The 17,873-nt window shown below is 47.6% G+C and overlaps 1 protein-coding gene across 2 annotated transcripts in view; it reads left to right on the top strand.

Annotated features, from left to right (window-relative positions):
• The first annotated feature begins 847 nt into the window (after positions 1-847).
• Positions 848-17,873, top strand: part of DCLK3 (doublecortin like kinase 3) — a 52,262-nt gene continuing 35,236 nt past the window's right edge. Inside the window, exon 1 of one of the 2 annotated variants that reach the window (XM_084754938.1) lies at positions 848-1,120. In XM_084754938.1, the coding sequence (XP_084611064.1) occupies positions 1,033-1,120 (88 nt within the window). In that variant the 5' untranslated portion in view covers positions 848-1,032. Of the gene's footprint in view, positions 1,121-1,472; positions 1,572-17,873 lie in introns of those variants that run through there. The other variant, XM_084754939.1, reaches the window with a different exon arrangement.

Below are 17,873 nucleotides of genomic sequence, written 5' to 3'. Positions count from 1 at the left end.
CTGTTAAATAGGCCAGAGGGGGAAATAGGGCCGTGAACAGGTGAACAGCGGCTTTCCCCACACCACGCAACACGTATAGGATAAATGTGCTTCACTGTGGTGTGCCATCTTGGGCTGAGAGCTTCATTCCTTTCCTTGCGTTTATTCATCCAAGCCACTTGTAAACGATGATTATCCGGCCATCAAACCTGCCGTTGCTTGACTGCTGCGTTGCAAGGCAGAAAACACATCACCTAGTCCTTAAAGCTCAGTCTATCTGACTCTGCTCCCGCTCCCCCTCCCCCGAATATAACTGGCAGGACTAGAAAGAACGATAGTTAAAGGCCTGAGACTCTGATGCTTAGGTGTGTGGTGCTGAGAATGCGCCATTTCACGAAAGGCCTTTGGTGGTGTCCGGAATCCCCAGACTGAAGGACATTCTGCACTGTGTCTCTAAGCCTGTGGGTTTGGACCACTGTGTCCAAACTTTATCTCTGGGTTCAAGAAAGGACTCTTTGGTGGAGTACCTACAGTCTGGCCTCTCACTGCGGGGTCGCTGAGGTTCGAGGCCTCCTTGACATGGAAGTCACCTACTGAGGACACTAGGGAGACACAGGTCAAAAACAATCTCTAAGTTCCTGGCCTGAAACAGCCTTGCAGAAGGAAAGGGGGAAGGAGGAAGAGAATGGAGGAGAGAGAAGTGAGGAGGAAAGATGAGAGAGAAAAGTCCTGTGAGTTTCCTGACAGTCCTGCTAGCTCTCCAGGAACGTCTTACTGGCTCCAGTTCACTGCCAACTGCACCGCCCCCAGGCAGCCTAGGGCGAGGTGGAGTGGGGCGGGGCGGGGCGGGGCGGGGCGGGAGGGCGGTGGCTTGGTTGTCAAGCTCGCGCCAGGGAGACTGTCCTTGCGCTGTGGCTGCTGCCTGCGCCATCCAAAGGGAAGAGGAGACCTGAGCCGCTTGGTTGAGCGGGTAGTCCCCAAGCCTTCCCGCGTCCGCTTGGCCGCCGTCGGGCCACGTCCGGGAGCTGCCACCTGCAGCCAGGCCGCCAAGTCATGCCAGCCGCGCCCGTCCTGCGCCCGCCGCCGCCGCCCTCGACCCCCGCCCCGCCGGCACCCAGCCGCCCTGCGCCTCCCATCCCGGGTAAGTGTCTGCTGCGACTGACTGTAGGTAGGAGGAACCCCACTCCGAAGCGATGGGACAGCAGAGGCAGACCCCACAGGGATGCACTGTGCATGCGTGTGTGCACGAGTGCGAGTATTGTGTGTATATGTGCGCTGCGTGAGTGTGTTGTGTGCGTGTGTGCACTTGTGCAACCTCTCTACACCAAAGGAAACTCGCTTGCTAGGGGGTGACGCCGGCTTGAGCTGCTCCCCTCTCAGGGCAGCCAGAACGCCATCCCTGGAAAAACACACTGGGCAGGTGCAGCAGGACTGCAGGAGGAAGGCTCCACAGAGAGAGCGAGCTGTAATTGATTAATTGTCTTCATGTGCCAGGCACTAGTGACCTCCCTCATTCCATCCTTTCCTGAAAGAATCTCGGCTTCGAAGCTCTAGAGCCGCAACCTTGCCTAAGATCACTCGAGGATGGTGGAGTAAGTTCTTGAACCTTGCTTTCCAGAGCGCTGTCTCTAGCTAGAGAGCCGTAGAACAAAGGGGATTTGGGAGAAAACAGAACAAACAAAACAAGACAAAACAAACAAACCAAACACTATCGGCCGAGCATTTGGGAATTAACAGGATAAATCAGAGAGGGAGAAATGGAACCATCAATTCGTTTCAAATATAGACCCACGTTTTCACTCCTTTTCACGTCTGGCTCTGGGGGCGAGGTGTAGTGGAGAAAGGATAAGGCAGCACCCGGGCTGGGCAGAGGCGTCTGGGGACACCTTCCCAGAGTATCTGCCTGCTGGGGAGTGGGGGTGCGAAGTTGTGGAGGGAATTGGGTTGCTATTCGCCCCTGACAGTGAGTCATTTCTCCACCTCACTCCGTCTGAGGCCAGACCATTCTCTTTCCTCTACTTGACGATAGTTTTCGAATGGAAGCTAGGTCCCATTGACAACAGCTCTTATAGCACATGCTGGTATTAGGGAGACCTGCACTGTGACCATTGTGCTGGGCTCTGCTGCATCTTATGGGGTGATCAGCTGGACCAGTGTTGGGCCAAAGACCACAATGAAGTGAGGTACCCAGAGCTGCAGGCAGGCACACATTATTTCTGGGACAGGTAGTGGAAAACAGACCCCCACCCCCAACCCCAGGGAAGAAAACAGGGCTGGAGTGCTGGTTTGTCTACAGCCCAACTCCAACAAAGGCATGTTGCTATATAATATTATTGTTAGGGTGACACCACTGGAGAAAGAGCAGATAGAGAGAGGCAGGTGTGCTTTCTGAGTTATAGTCTTCAGCTCTCTTTTCATTTAGCCTTAAAGGGTTTTGAGCACTGTCCTTTTATGGTGTGCTCTGCTATTCACGTTGGTGCCCTGAGCCCTTTGCTACCACCTGTAAACCATCCCCTGCCTTTGTTGGAGGGTGATCTTTGCACTGCTTTGCTGGTACAAGCTCAGAGCAAGGACTGGCTACAATTGCGCATCTCCTTGGGGCCAGCCCTTGACAAGCAACTGGTGGGTCTTCAGGAAAACATTAGCAGTTCTCACACGGGCTCTTTATTAGGACACTGAGTGAGGCATGGTGTCCTTTGTTTACCAGAAGTTTCTGTGGCATTAAATCAGGTTGCCCCCCCCCCCCCCGAAGGATCTTTGCTGGCCTTGCTTCCCTCCCTTGGCTTGCTTTTGTTTCTTAGCTCGCTTCCTCACTCCCCAACCATTCTTTCCTGTGAACAACTCCTAATACACTAGCTTCTTGTCAGAGGGATTAGTATCTAATTCTGAGAACAACAACAGAAAAATCAACCAACCAACCAACCAGCTAATCAACCAGCCACCCACCTACCCACCCACCCACCCACCCAATCAACCAGCCACCCACCTACCCACCCACCCACCCAACCAATCAACCAGCCACTCACCTACCCACCCACCCACCCACCCAATCAACCAGCCACCCACCCACCCACCCACCCAACCAGCCAGCCTACCAAGCAAGCAAGCAAGCAAACAACCAATCAGCCAACCAACTAGCCAATCAACCAGCCAATCGACCAATATCCAGACAACCAACCAGACAACAACCAACCAAACAACCAACCGTTGCTGTCATAAACACCATGGGCCAGAAACAGAGAAGGAAAGAATCAATTTCAGCTTCCAGTCTACTATGTAAGGAAATGAGGGCAGGAACTCAGGGCAAGAACCCATGGGAAGAAGCAGAATCAGAGGCCATGGAGGAATGCTGCTTTGTGGCTTGTTCCCCTGGCTTGGTCAGCTTGCGTTTTTATACAACCTGGGTTGACTTGCCAAGAAGTGGCACCGCCCACATTGGGCTGGGCCCTCCCATATGCCCACAGACTTGTCTATAGCCCCATTTTATGGAAGCATTTTTCTCAGTTAAGGTTCCCTCTTCCCAAATGACCCTGGCTTGTTTCAACTTGACAAAATGTAACCAGGGCACATTTCCTCCTGGTCTCTTTCTTTCCCTCCTCCCTCTCCCTGTCTTTTTTTCTTATGTGCACTTTTGGGAGCAGGATCTCATGTAAACCAGGCTGGTCTTGAACTATCTATGTACTGGAGGCTGATCTTGAACTTGTGATCCTTCTGTCTCCATCTTTCGGGTATGTGCCTCCATGTTTGAGAACCTTCTCAGTCTTAATGTATTTCCTTCCCCTACTGTTCCTTACCAGAAGCAGTAGACAGCCTGCTTCCTCGAGGGTGCCTTTGGGTGAATTTATGGTGCCCTGTCTAGGCACATGGGTCTTGGTGCCCAGACCTAGGACTGACAAGGCTCAGTGCCATGGGCCTCATCAGTGTGCCACTGGCAGTACACACAACACTCACTGTTCCAGGTGACACAACCCTTGGATTTGGTGCTCAGAGAAGCAAAAGCAAAGTGGAGAGTTGTTCTGCTGTCCCAAGCTCTCCTTCCTCCCTCCCTCCCTCCCTTCCTCCCCCCTCTTTCTCTCTCTCTATGTGTATGTGTATGTATGTGTTCATGTGTGTGTTTGTATGTGTGTGTATGCATCTATATGCATGTGTGTGTGTGTGTGTAGTCTTCTCATTTCCCAGTTCAAGAGAAATTTCTCTTAATGTTTCAGGCAAATATTTTGCTTTTGTCTGGACAAGCTGAGAAAAAAAAAGGCCTTAGCCTCTTTCTAAATGCAACAAAGGGAGGGAAGAGAGCTGTGTTAACCTCCATCTCACAGGCTGCAGTGGTGTCTCACCAGGGTGAGTGAGCTGGTATTCTCCAGCCTGGGGTTGGAGCTGGCTCCTTCGGGGCCTTTCCCACAGCAGATCTCTGTGGCAGAGAGGGCCGCTTTCCTTGGAGGCCTTTGATTGATGAGTGTTTCTTTCTTGGAGTACAGGGGCTCACTGTATCTGTTTGCGTGCTGAGTCTCCCCATTTTCCCAGGTGGCTGCCTGTTAACATCTACATTTGTCCCATCTGGTGGCAGGGTCCTTTTAAAACTGTCTGTGTCTGTGTGTGTGGAGTAATTTGGAAAGGCTATTTCCATGAATTGCCTGGTAGTGTAGGTCAGAAGTGGGAAATCCAGGAAGGTGGAGGAAGAGGAAGACAGCTGTTCTGGGACTTGGGGAGGGACTCTGGGTTCCATTCCCAGGGGTCTGAGACCTCCCAGAGACCCAAGGCATGACTTTGAACTTTTCTGGGAGTCCCAGCGTCTTCCCCTTCCTTTCTTTAATGATAGCTGTTCAACTGACCTTGGTATTGTTTGATGATGAAAGGAGAAATGTTTTCATGAGCTCATCAAACAGTTATTGAGCAAGCTTATGAAGTATTTCCCCGGGGATAAGAGGCTGTCTCCTGGGGACCAGTGGCATGTGTGGCAGCATCATCATGTGGGCAGTAAGAGAGAAGAGAGGGAAACTCTGGGTCAGCAGTGGCATGAAGGATCAAGAAGTCTCTAACACATATGAATTACCCTCCAAAGCTAAGCATTAGCAGATGTTTGCAAGTGGCAGGTGCCAGTCTGTGTGGCTATGGAGTGAGGGCTCTTGAGCCTTATAGACCTGCCTGAAAATCCTGACTCCGAAACTTAAAAGATCCTGTGATCCTGTGACCCATCCACTCTGAGCTTGCTCCTTTATTGCTAAGGGGGCTATGCTCCAGATGTGCTGAGGAGACGGTGGTGCACAGCCCTTACCAGATGCTACAATGGAAAGCCATTGAGTTTACTGACATGTTTATGCAGAAGAGATTGTTTGACTGTACCAAACCTTTAAATGGCTTTGGGCATTTGAGCTATCTGGAGATACAGGTAAAAAAATGAGACTTGGATTCAGAATGTCTTGGGGCCTGAGATTCTGCTCTTCTCACACGTGCCTAAATCCTTGTGGGCGTTTCTTGTTTGGGGGCCATACTTCGAATACAAGGTCCTTAGTCCTTCCTTCCCCGGGGAAAAGTCTGAACCCTCATGGGGGCTGAGCAGTTGTGCAGAGATGTGTGGGCCAATTCAGGACTCTGGGATAGGTCTGGCTAGGATCAGGGATGAAGACAGCTAAGGGATGCTGTTATTAAGATGTTGTCCTTGGTGAGCGTTGGCTCTAACCTAGCTTGCTTCAGATGCCCTAGAATCAGCCCTCTTGAGAAAATTCCTCATGACTAAATGGCCAACACAGCATCTTTCTTATTCTGGCCCTGAGAATTCAGAGACACACAAGTTAATGGTCCTATCCCAGTGTGGTATGATCTGACATTGACATGGATAATTATAACATAGAGGCAAAATCATTTTACAAAGCTGATGGGCAATGAGAGGGTACTCTGAGATTCTGGGTCACTCCAGTCAGAATGTTCATCTTCAAGAAAACAAATAACAGATGTTGGTGAGCACGGGGGTGGGGGAGAACACTTATATACTGGAGGTGGGAATATAAACTAGGCACTGTGGAAATCAATATAGAAGGTCTTAAAAAAAAACCCTGAAAACACAACAGCCACATGACCCAGATATACCACTCCTGTCTCTATAACCTAAGTCAATAACAAAAATCAGCACACAGTTAGAAATAGTTGATGCCTGTGTTTATTATAACACTAATCATAGTAATTCAGGTATGGAATTGGTATGTCAACCAACACATGAACAGATAGAGGAAACAGGATATGTATACGATGAATTCAACATGAAGATGAAATAAAAAAAAAGATTAAATTGGGCATTGTCATACTATGTCAGCAAAATATGTCAGACTAAAAAAACAAACAAACAAACAAAACACTGGGTTGATATGATGGGTCAGTGGTGAAAGGCACTTACCACCAAGATTGGTAACTTGAGCCCAAATCCCAGGACCCTCATAACTGAAGGAGAGGACCAGCTCACATATGTGTGAGCATGCGCGCGAGCACACACAAATAAACAGCGAAATAAATTTTTCAAAAAGACAAATAGTTCCTGTTTTATTTCATATATGGAATTGCTTCCTCTCTCTATACTAAATAGTTATTTTTATCTTATGTATGGGCTTTTCCCCCTTGTGTCTATGTCTATGTACTATGTATCTGATGTAGTAGAGGTCAGGAGAGGACATTAGCTCCTGTGGAACTGGAGTTACAGATAGTTGTGAGCTGGCATGCGGATTCTGAAAATTGAGCCTTGTCCCTCTGCAAGAGCAGCCAATGAGCGCCCTTAAACACTGAGCCATCTCTCCAGGCCCTGGAATCTATATATTTTTTAAAAAGAGTCAAGAAGGTAGAAGGAAAGCTATTTGGAAAGAGGAAGTAAACCAGCAAGGGAGGGGAGGGGCAAGGGATGGCAACAGGGGAGGGGGATAAATATAATCAAAGTACATTACATGCACGCACGAGAAATCACAGTGAAACCTATTGCTCTGTATAATTAGTGTGTGTTACTTGTAAAGAAAAAGTGTTAAGAGGTAGAGGGAAACTTCCTGTGCAATTGGATCTGAACTGACTTTTTGAAGGTGAGTTATGGTGGCTGAGGTGGTGGAGGAGGAAAGTGTATGGAGGATGGCCTTATACACTGTAATGAGAGGGTGTGGATTACTCTTGCCATTGAGCTAAGAGTCACTTGGAAGATGGAGTGTGGTGAGGAGGGCTTGGTGGGGCAGAGTTCTGCCCATGAAGCTGTGTCAGTAAGGAGGGTTTGAGTTTTGATCTGAGTAACAGAGCACTTAATTATCTTAAAAGCCTAGCCCAAGAAAGGCACGCCTCGCTCAGACTCTGTGCCTCTCACATGCCAGGCGGGCAGGGTTTCTCCAGCTTAGGGCGTCATCACCTGGAAGGAACACGTGGCCGTGGAGTCACCAGGGTGGACAGAGTGTGACGGATGTGTTGTGTTTATGTCCATAGCTTATTGGCCAGAAGTTAAATGAACCAGTGGCCTATTTGTGAACCGTTCGGCTCCCTCCATATTTGTCTGAGGCCAGAGTGTCTCACATGGGAGCAACCCAGGGATTCCTTTAGAGGAAGAAACAGAAGAAGGATGCAGTTTTCCAGGGTTGGCTTAAGTTGTCATCACTATGATGCAACTCACACACATGGTGGCGCTCAGTAGGTCTCAAGCCTTGATACCTAGTGCTCTTCTGTGGCCCCTAATCCAACACAAACATCTAAATACACCCCTATCACAGCTATAAATTGAATGTGTTTAATCTGATGGGGGGGCACTATATTTGTTAAAACAGAGTTTCTGGTCCTGTCTATGGAAACTCCTTGCAGCATTTTATAAGTAAGTGTGATGTGCTGCCCTGCCCACAGCCTGTGTGATGTTTCAATTCTCTCATCAGTTTGATCTCTCCACATTACAGTTCTTATTTGTTAGTTTTCTTACCAGACAACTAAGATAATACTTGGTGAGTTTTGGGGAGAAGGCTCAGTTGGTCAAGTTCTTGCCAAACAAGCAAAAGGACCTGAGTTCAATTTTCAGCACCCATGTTAATAAAACAAAAACAAAAGTGGGAGAGATGGTGCCCAACCGTGAGATCCCAGAGCTCGGGAGACAGGGGCAGGAGGCTCCCTGGAATGTGCTGACCAGCCAGCCTGGCCTAGAGGGGATGCTCTAGACACAGTGAGACAGTGACCGAGGAAGACACCTAGTGTTGACCCCCTGACTTCCACATGCACATGCAAACAAGCACATACACATCAATATAAAACGAGTTCCAGGAAAACCAGAACTACATAGCAATATCACCTCTCTCTCTTTCTCTCCCCCTCTCTCCCTCCTCCTCTTCCTCTTCCTCCTCTCTCTCTCTCTCTCTCTCTCTCTCTCTCTCTCTCTCTATATATATATATATATATATATATATATATATACATATATATATGTGTGTGTGTGTGTGTGTACACATAAATATATACTTATGCAAAGATAATTCAAGAATACATCTGGGAAATATATATGTGGTGAAACCTGATCAGAACACAATCATGTAAATTATTCATAATATTTTTAAAGGACATAATGAAAATAAAAGCACAAAGTAAGAATAATGTTTTGAGAACCTGTGGTCTTTCAGGCTTTCTTGGGGAGCATTGCATACTCTAAACTATGCAAAAATCAACTCTGGGGTTTAGGGACATCACTTTGTCAAGGGCGTATGGGAGGGTTAGTGGGAGCAGGAAGTAAGATTGAAGACAGATTCTGGCATGTGCAATAGGGTGAGGTCAAAAGTGTGAGGGTGGGTGCTGAGGTCAGATGTGATGAGTGGGTGCTGAGGCAGTAGTTAAGAGAACAGGGATGGGGAGGCAGTGAATTTAGGAGACCTTCAGGTGCTGCATCTATAGGACTTGGAGACTTACTGCATGTGGGAGATAATGGAAAGGATGAGATTGGGGTGGTTGATGGTGCTGCTGATTAGAATGAGGACCACAGGTAGCCACAGTGGGAACATAGGACTCTAGATGAGGATAAGGATCACATGGTGAGGATACAGGACTCAAGGTAAGGATGAGGACCACAGGTATTCATGGTGAGGATACAGGACTCAAGGTAAGGACGAGGACCACAGGTATCTGTGATGGGGATGCAGGACTCAAGGTAAGGATGACGACCACAGGTATCCATGGTGAGGATACAGGACTCAAGGTAAGGATGAGGACCACAGGTATCCATGGTGAGGATACAGGACTCAAGGTAAGGATGGCGACCACAGGTATCCATGGTGAGGACATAGAACTCAAGATAAGGATGACGACCACAGGTATCCATGGTGAGGACATAGGACTCGAGGTAAGGATGAGGACCACAGGTATCCATGGTGAGGATAAGGACAACAAGTATCCAGCAGTATTCACCATCCATCTTCTTTAGCTGACATGAACTTTCTGGAACCAATCTTTGAGATGCTTCTGCATCTTCGTGGTGTCTGTTCTTTCCGTTGTGGATGGATCTGGTGGCATAATTATCCCATCCTTTGTGTCTGCTGCTTCTGACCTGATGGAGTAGAGTCTGAAACATTTTGCCTAATTGGGACTACATTTCTTTTTTGTCTCCTACAAGTTTAAGGAAAGTAAAAAAAAAAAAAGTTGAGAAAATTGTGGATGGTTTGTCATAGGAGCTGCCGGGCTAATGATGTGAGGCTCATTATCTGGCCTCAACTCTTAAGAGCTCAGAATACTTTCCACTCTGTCCTTTGAGGCAGAGAGATTTAAAATTCTTGTGGGGAGTGACACAGTTGACGGTATATGATCTCCAAGCAATGATGTGACAAGGAAAATGGAAAGCCAGCACATCCAGGAAGGGAAGAGGAAGGAGAGGAACCATACAGAGAAAATGTCATAGAATAAAAACCTGAGTGGCCTCTAGCGTGAAGTATTACATTAACTGAAGTGCTCAGTGTGAAATATTCATAGGGCTGGTGAGGTGCCTTTTATGTACATGGCACCAAATCTTATGAACTTGACTCAGTCAAGGGCACCTACATGGTGGGAGGACAGAACCAACTCTGATCACCACACATGTGCTAGGTATGTGCTACCTACATGCATACATGGGGTAAGGGAAGAGAGAGAGACAGAGAGAAAGAATAACAAAGTAAAAAGTAAAAAGATAAAATTTTTTGAAATGTCATTCAGGGTTTTTCTTTCTATATAGTGATTAACCTAATATACCAACTGAAGAAGGATGCATGAGTCGGCATCCCCATGTGGCTTTTTCTCTCTTCTTTTCACCAGGGATGAAATTTTAGGCTCATTGCCCCTAGGGAGAAGAATCGAAGCACAGCACTCACCCCTGGCTTTTTCATCTACACACATGGACTCTCCCCCAATATGAACATGTGAGCATAGACAGACAGACAGACAGACAGACAGACAGACAGACAGACAGACAGACACACAACACACACACACACACACACACACACACACACGAAAAGTCCTGAGATCAAGTGCACACCGCACACTCCTTGAGGACTGGCACCTTGCCCCTTTACCTCGCCCACCCACACCATGGCACCTCTCGAAGGGAGCAGACCCCACAGGCATTGCTCCTGCAGGGCTCTCTAGGAAGCGCCTTAGGGCCCCAGGGTTGATGGGGTGTTAGGAGTGGTTGTGGAGGGTGGCTTAAGGTGATGCTGGCCGAGCTATTGTGGGTTGTTTTGGTTTCCGGTGTTAGAGCTCTCTGGAGCTTCAGTTCCTGTGTGGCAGACACAGTTGGTCTTGCCCGATACTCACGTGGTCCCCTTCTCAGCTGATGCCTTTGTCCCGTCCATGATCCCTTAGCACACCACCTCTTCTGTCCTTTGCAAGCCACCTTGGTCCTGTTAGAGGACCTTTTCTGGTCGCGGAGCGAGGGGCATGGTTGGTTCCTCTTTAGCGCAGGCTGGAAGCACAGGCCGGAAGCATGCGCAGGCCAGTACTGGGCAGGTTCTGAGTATTGGAGCCTTCTCAATTGCCAGAGGGATGCAGGCAGATGTCAGTGTTCTCGCCGGGGCAGGAGAGCCATGGGCGAGGAAGCATGCCTGCAATTTCCAGATTCTCATTCTGCTAAGCCAAATCGATGTAGAGCCTTTCCCAGCTTCTGCTTTGGGGAGTGCCCAGCACTTTGGGCTCCTCCTATGGGTTTGTGTGAGCAGCTTCTATAACGGGGTGAGAATACTGTGTGCCATCAGCTAAATGCATAGCACTGCCTCCAGTCTGCTCTGTTGCTCTGGCCACCCTGGGGACAGAGACCTTCAGATGGAGCGGCTGATGGGGGAAGAAGCTTGGGGTTCATTACAGCACCTACTGTGGTGACCCCTTGGGTCCTCGGGAATGAGCTAAACATCAGGTCAGCTCTCTAAGGGACCCATCCACTTTCTACCTCCTCCTCCTCTGCTGAGGACTCTGGGGGGGGGGGGAGGGGAAAGGGCTCTTTGACACACACTTTCACTTTTTAAACTGTTTTCTTTTTCTTTCACTTTTTATCTATTCATTTAATTTTTTATTTTATTTTTATTTTTCTTATTTTTCTGAGACATGATCTCATGTATCACAGACTGGCTTCCAACGAGCTATAAAGCCAAGAGTGACTTTGAACTTCCGGTCCTCCTGAACATCCGGTCCTCCTGCCTCCACCTCCTGAGTGCTGGGGTTACAGGAGGGTGCCACCACAGCCGGTATTTTGAATGCTCTAGGCAAACCTCTACCAACTGAATTACACCCTATCCGTGACTGTTCCTCTATTCTAAACTGCTCCTTTTTGGGGGAGGGGGCTAATATTAAAGATGAATGATTTTCTGTGTCACCTTTACTTCCTCCAGAAGACACTTCGGTGTTGTTCATAAAGTGAAAATCCCAATTCACTCTACTTCCAAATCATCATCTCATTGTCCCAATATTGAACAAAAATGACTCCAGCTTGCCTCCTTGGGTTGCAATCATCTTTGATTCTGAATTAAATTATAGTGTGAAGTGGCAGCTATTTGGAAGCTATAGTTTTGTTATTTCCTTTAGTTTCTGAGAAAACTGCTGTGATTATATCTCTGCGGTGTGCATTACAAGATTCTTAAACAGTGGATTTCAACCCACGCAGGCTTGAGTAACGGGACGTGGGGTTCACGAGACGTTTGGCAACAGAAAGGTAATGGACCTGTTTCTGGCAGTGCTCATGGCTGTTGCCTTAGGTGACATCACTGCAGTTTTAGCTCTTCATACAAAACATGTACACTTTGTACTTTGCATGCTGTCATGCCCTTTAACCCCTAGTATAACCTCTTGACTCTGATTCAAGACTATTGTATTTTATGAATTATAGTGGTTTTTTTATACATAAAAAGTTTTAGGTTCTTATAAAAGTGCACGGTTCAGTGACAAAAAACTGAAGGCCTTTAATTTTTTCATGTTGTCATTTTTTTTCAGTGTGAAAGTATAAAATTCGTAATTTGGGGAGAGGGTTTATGAGACTGAATTTCTCTGTGTAGCCCTGGGTGTCCTGGACTCACTTTGTAGACCAGGCTGGTCTCGAACTTGGGACCTTCCCCCCAGATGAACATATGTGCGTGTACATACACACAAGTCCTGTGATCAAATGCACACCTGTCTCCCGAGAGACTGTACACTCCCTGAGGACAGGCATCTTGTCCCTTATCTAGGTTCCTCGCTTGTGGAACATCTTCAAGGAAGCAGTTCCCACAGGATGTGCTCCTGCGGGACCACAGGAAGAGTGGAAAAAGTCTAAGAAACCCCACTGTGTTTTACTAGCCTCACTCTTCACCTCCTTTTTGTTCTCCCTGGAAACTTAACACCCGTGCTTAAATAGCTTTGAACCTACCAACTACAATGGGGAATTGCTGGGAGCTGTTTAGAGCAGGTTTGACTTTTTATGGCATTACTGTCCGAAGTGGACGGCAGGTCACATGGCTTTTCCAATACCTCTCATTTTGTGTGTGTGTGTGTGTGTGTGTGTGTGTTTTCATGTGTCCTTGAGTTCACACCAGAGGACAACCTTGAGTGTCCTTGGTTTGGAACTCGTTAGGCTCAGCTGCTGGTCAGTGAGCCCAAAGGTTCTGCCTTTGTCTGTCTCCCCAGTGCTGGGGTTACAAGTATGCGCCACTGTGCCCAGCTTTTTACTTTTTACATGGGTGCTTGGAATCTCACTCAGGTCCCCATCTTGTGCAGAAAACACTTTGCCAACCAAGCCAGCCCCTAGCCTTTTTCTCACAGCTTTATACTATTCCTTACATTGATCAGACACATTTTTGATTAGAGCTATTACCAGGAACTTTCTGGAATATTGAAGTTTCCACAGGAAAGCTGGTATGTGTATAAACTTCTCAAAATACACTACAATTAATGTATAAGAAAATGTTAACTATTTTTACCTTATAACTGACCCCTTTTAATTGTATTTTGCAGTAAAAACACACACACACACACACACACACACACACACACACACACAAAATGATTTAATGAGATCAAGATGCTTTTCCAGATAACTCAGAATAAATAAATAAATAGGCATGTTCTAGAAGTGAAGTGAATTTGTGGAGGGAGAGAGCAAGGCGACCACAGAGGCTCTGGACATCAGAGGGTTTTGCTCTCACAGCCAAGCACAGAGTTATGGGTGCCGCGAAGACAAACCTGGATTCGGCGTGCATTTTCTCTTTGAGACATAATCTCTCCCATGTATAAAACCTGTCTGTGTCTGGTCGGAGACTCCAGTAAACCCCACATCAAAAGCTTCTTGCAGACAGTTGGCACTTGCCAATAATAACATAGCCTGGGTAACAGCAGATGATGCCAGAGCCAGCTGCCTCTTCACTGATGCTAAAGACGAGCCTGGCAGGCCAGACTGGTTAACATAAAAGCAAGCGTAAGGATATCATGTTGCGAGTCATGCTCTTAACCTGTGCACATGTTGAAAAATCCAAAATGATAGGCTATACTTTAAAAATGACCCAGGAAGAAGTTGAGTGTCCTGGCATCAACTCCTTTTATATTTGGAGGTTTGGGGTCACCTGCAGCTCCAGGCTTGCTGAGCCCTGGCATCTGACTTAACAGAAAGTTTCAGTTTGTGGGTAGAAATGTGCCGGGCATTGGCCGTGGAAGCCCTTTTGTGCTTTTCCTTGAGCGTTCCTTTATCGAGTTAGACATCTGATGGTTTGATCATTTTATGCACAGAGAGCTGAAGGGGTTTGCCTGACCTTGAAGAGGGCATTTTACAGAGATGTCGACGCTGTGAAAGGAAGACACTCACCACACGCGTAAGAAGGAGGGAATCTGGGAACTCACTGAGAGTCCCAGGGTCCTATGTTCCCAGGCACCTGTCTTGGCGACTTCCTGTTTTCTAAACCATTTGATCTGTTACAAAGCCCAAGCAACAGGGCTGCCCACTTCTCTCTCTCTCTCTCTCTCTCTCTCTCTCTCTCTCTCTCTCTCTCTCTCTCTCTCTCAGCTGTGAAGGATGTTGCTGGAGGTGCGAGGGGTTGAGTGTAGAAGCAGACTGAGCCTTCTCCCCAGGGCCCCAGGATGCTGGCTGGGGCAGTGTGAGGGGTTTTTAAAAGCTCCTAAGAAATATGGTAACAACGTAAAGTGTTTGCCGTGCATCCGTGCCTGTGTTCCTGTCTCCAGTAGCCATGTAAAAAGTCAGGTGTAACAACATAGGCTTTTAATCCCATGCTGGGGAGACAGACAGGAGGACCACTAGGGACTGCTGGCCAGCTAGTCCAGCCAGACAGTGAGCTCTAGGTATAGTGAGAGATATTGTCCCCCCAAAAAATAAGGTGAAGGGGCTGGAGAGAAGGCTTGACCTGTAAAGGCACTTTCATCCTGAGCCTGGTGGCCTGACCTTGACCCTTAGAATCCACATAAGAGTGAAAGAGAGGCACAACTTCACATTTTCTGACCTCCATACTCACATCATGGCACGAGTGTGCACTTGTGTGTGAATACATCACACACACACATAATAACAAATAGTAAATAAAGTGGGGAATGAATAAAGACGACACTAGATGTTATAGCTCCTCTCTCTCTCTCCCCCTCCCATCTGTCTCTCTGTCTCTGTCTCTCTCTTACACACACACACACACACACACACACACACACACACACACACACACACTCATGAATGGTAGACTTTTACTTTGAAGGACAGAGCATTGAATATATGTTCATTTTATGGAGAAAAAGGAAAGTTACCTTTCCCACTTTGCCTTCAGTAACTGTCAGAACTTGGCCTTTGTGGTGTAAGAGCTGTTTCCACGTGGAGGCCAGCCTTGTGTGTCTTTAGCCTGCAATTACCTACCTTCCTCTGCCCCACAGCCAGTAAGAGGCATATTCTTTCTTAGCTTGGCAGTTTTTTTTCTCTTAAATGTTCTTTGTTCATTCTTTCCCTACTCTTGACAGTGTCTGGTTTTAGTGTAATAGTTTTAAAACTAGGCAGCAGGAAAATCACTGATAATTACCGTCAACTAGCTGTTCATTCCCTCGCATGTATTTATTGAGACTCTATGCCACTGTGGTAGACACAGCAACATCATGGTGGCTGTGGAATCAGAGCTGGAGGGTGGGGGGCAGAGGTCAAAGCATCTCTTAAATCTCTGTTGGCACGGTACGTAGGGTTGGTGTTGGGGTGGAGGGCGGAGGACTCACAGTAGGACATGGGGTCTCTGGCAGACCTTAGCAAAGGAAGAGTGAGTGAGAGAAACTGTTAGAAGGCACTGCAGTGAGCTCTGGGAGATTATTCACTTGTGTGTTTACACACTCATCTTTACAGCGGTGTGCAGGTACGAGAGGATGGCCCGTGCACTTGTGTGGTCAGATCTCAGTGTGAGAACTCCAGTGCATGCCTGACACCTTGGGATTTTCACTTGGGGCAGCTTTCCTGTGTTTCTCCTGCCTCTGTGTCAATCATCAATGGCCAGGCCTGGTGTTAATGTGTGTGACCCATGTGTGCGACCCATGGGGTGAATGGAGCAAGTTCAGGCAGCTGAAGATCATACATGGGAGACCTGGGCATGAATGTGCCACCAGGGCCAACACAGCCAGAGCAGTGGTTAGAGACTGCTGCCTGTGCTGGGGGTGGGGGCACTGCCACCAGCCTGAGGCATGCTACACTGGGAAGCTTTAGGTAACACACGGGGGAGAATATTTGAGCATGGAGGCCTGCACTTTAATTCTAGCACTTGGGAGGCAGAGGCAGGAAGATCTCTCTGAGGTTGAGGCCAGCCTGATCTACAAGTTCTAGGATAGCAAGCTGCAGGATAGCCAGGGCTACACAGAGAGACCCTGCCTCATAAGGAGAGGAGGAGGAGGAAGAGGAGGAGGAAACAAGAAAGGAAGAAAACGAGAGAGGTAGGACAGAAAGAGAAAATCCCATGTGTATGGTTGATGTGCTCGACCAGCACATGACAGGCTGTTTTCATTAATACCACTTATGGCTTCTCTCGTGTAATGCCCATTTGCTGCCAGCCTGCCTCGGTTCTGGCAACAGCTTGGTATGCCTGGAATCTTCCCAAGCAAGTCCATGTATTTAGTAGACTCCACTCCTGCAAGCAGTGTTTCTTCTTTGCCACATGCCAGGTGACAGTATTCCATGGCCTCCCAGAGAAACTTAAACATCACTCCCCAGGGAAGCCAGGAGCTGCCAGGGGCAACTGGAGGCTCTGAGGCCATCTGCGTTTGCTGCCCTCAGAAGGTGGGGTAGGCTCCGTGGGGGATCTGTTCTTGCAGGAAGGCAGCCTGCCTCGGTGGCAGTGTGGTCACAATGTGCTGCGTGCCTCTTGCACACAGCAGAGCTTGTGGCTGGCACCCTGCTACCACCTTTACAGGGTGCAGGAGGTACCACAGAGGCAGGATGCTGCACTCTGCATCTGTGATGCTCTCCTGGCCTCTGCTTCTCAGAGTGGGTACTGGGACGGCTGCCAGAGCTCTGAGATTACCTGCTGCTGTGGTGGCTTTCCGCAGTGCCTTCCCTACTTCGTTAGAAGGAAACCAAACCCAGTCTAAATGTTTACACCCCGATCTGCTGTATGCCAACATTGTTTGGACTCTTCATCTACTTTAGAGAGTTTCTTTTTTAGATCATTCTGTCTTCAGGGACATCCGGGGAAGCTCACCTGTTTATTACCAGCTCCGGGAACACGATGTGACTGTGTTTTGCCCAGTGGGATGCCAGCTGGTGTCACAACTAGGGCAAAGCTGTTTTGCTAGGTGTTGGTGCTCTCTGCTGAGTCTTGTGTCTGTTCCCATTTTCTCTGCAGACCCTAACAGTGTGCTTTGTCTTTTGGTTACAAAGGACAGTTGGAATGTGCCAGAGCTCTTGTTCCAAAGAACTCAGGCTCCCGGGTTAGTGCCTGCTGCTGGCCTGTGTGGTGGTTGTTAACGTCACTATCTGCACCTATCCTGTGTTTGCCAGGGGTTGCTTGCTTATTGATAGATGCACAGGTATTTGTATTCAGACAGCCTTTGCATCCAACACAGTCCTATCGAGACTCACTTGTTTACAGAGGATTTCTATTTCAACACAAGATGTTCTCGAGAATTTTTTTTTACCGGAAAGTCAAGTAGATCAGATCAGCCACCATGTTACTGAATATTCATAAGATGTGTCTTGTCAGTCAGGTATACCGAAGACTCAGATAACAGCACAGTGAAGTCAGACAATATTTGTCTTCCATGGAATAAATGCATTTTCATTGATATTATTTATTGGCACAAAATCATTCAAAATATTTCCCTATTATTTATTGTACAACCAGGCTACTATTTCCCATGTGAACCATTTCTCATGAATATGAATACATTTTTTATTTTATTTAATTTTATTGCTTTTTCAAGACAAGGTTTCTCTGTGTAGTCTTGGCTGTCCTGGA

The sequence above is a fragment of the Acomys minous genome (assembly GCF_964271855.1).
Source record: "Acomys minous genome assembly, chromosome: 13".
Taxonomy (NCBI): domain Eukaryota; kingdom Metazoa; phylum Chordata; class Mammalia; order Rodentia; family Muridae; genus Acomys; species Acomys minous.
This window is presented reverse-complemented; position numbering and strand designations above follow the sequence as displayed.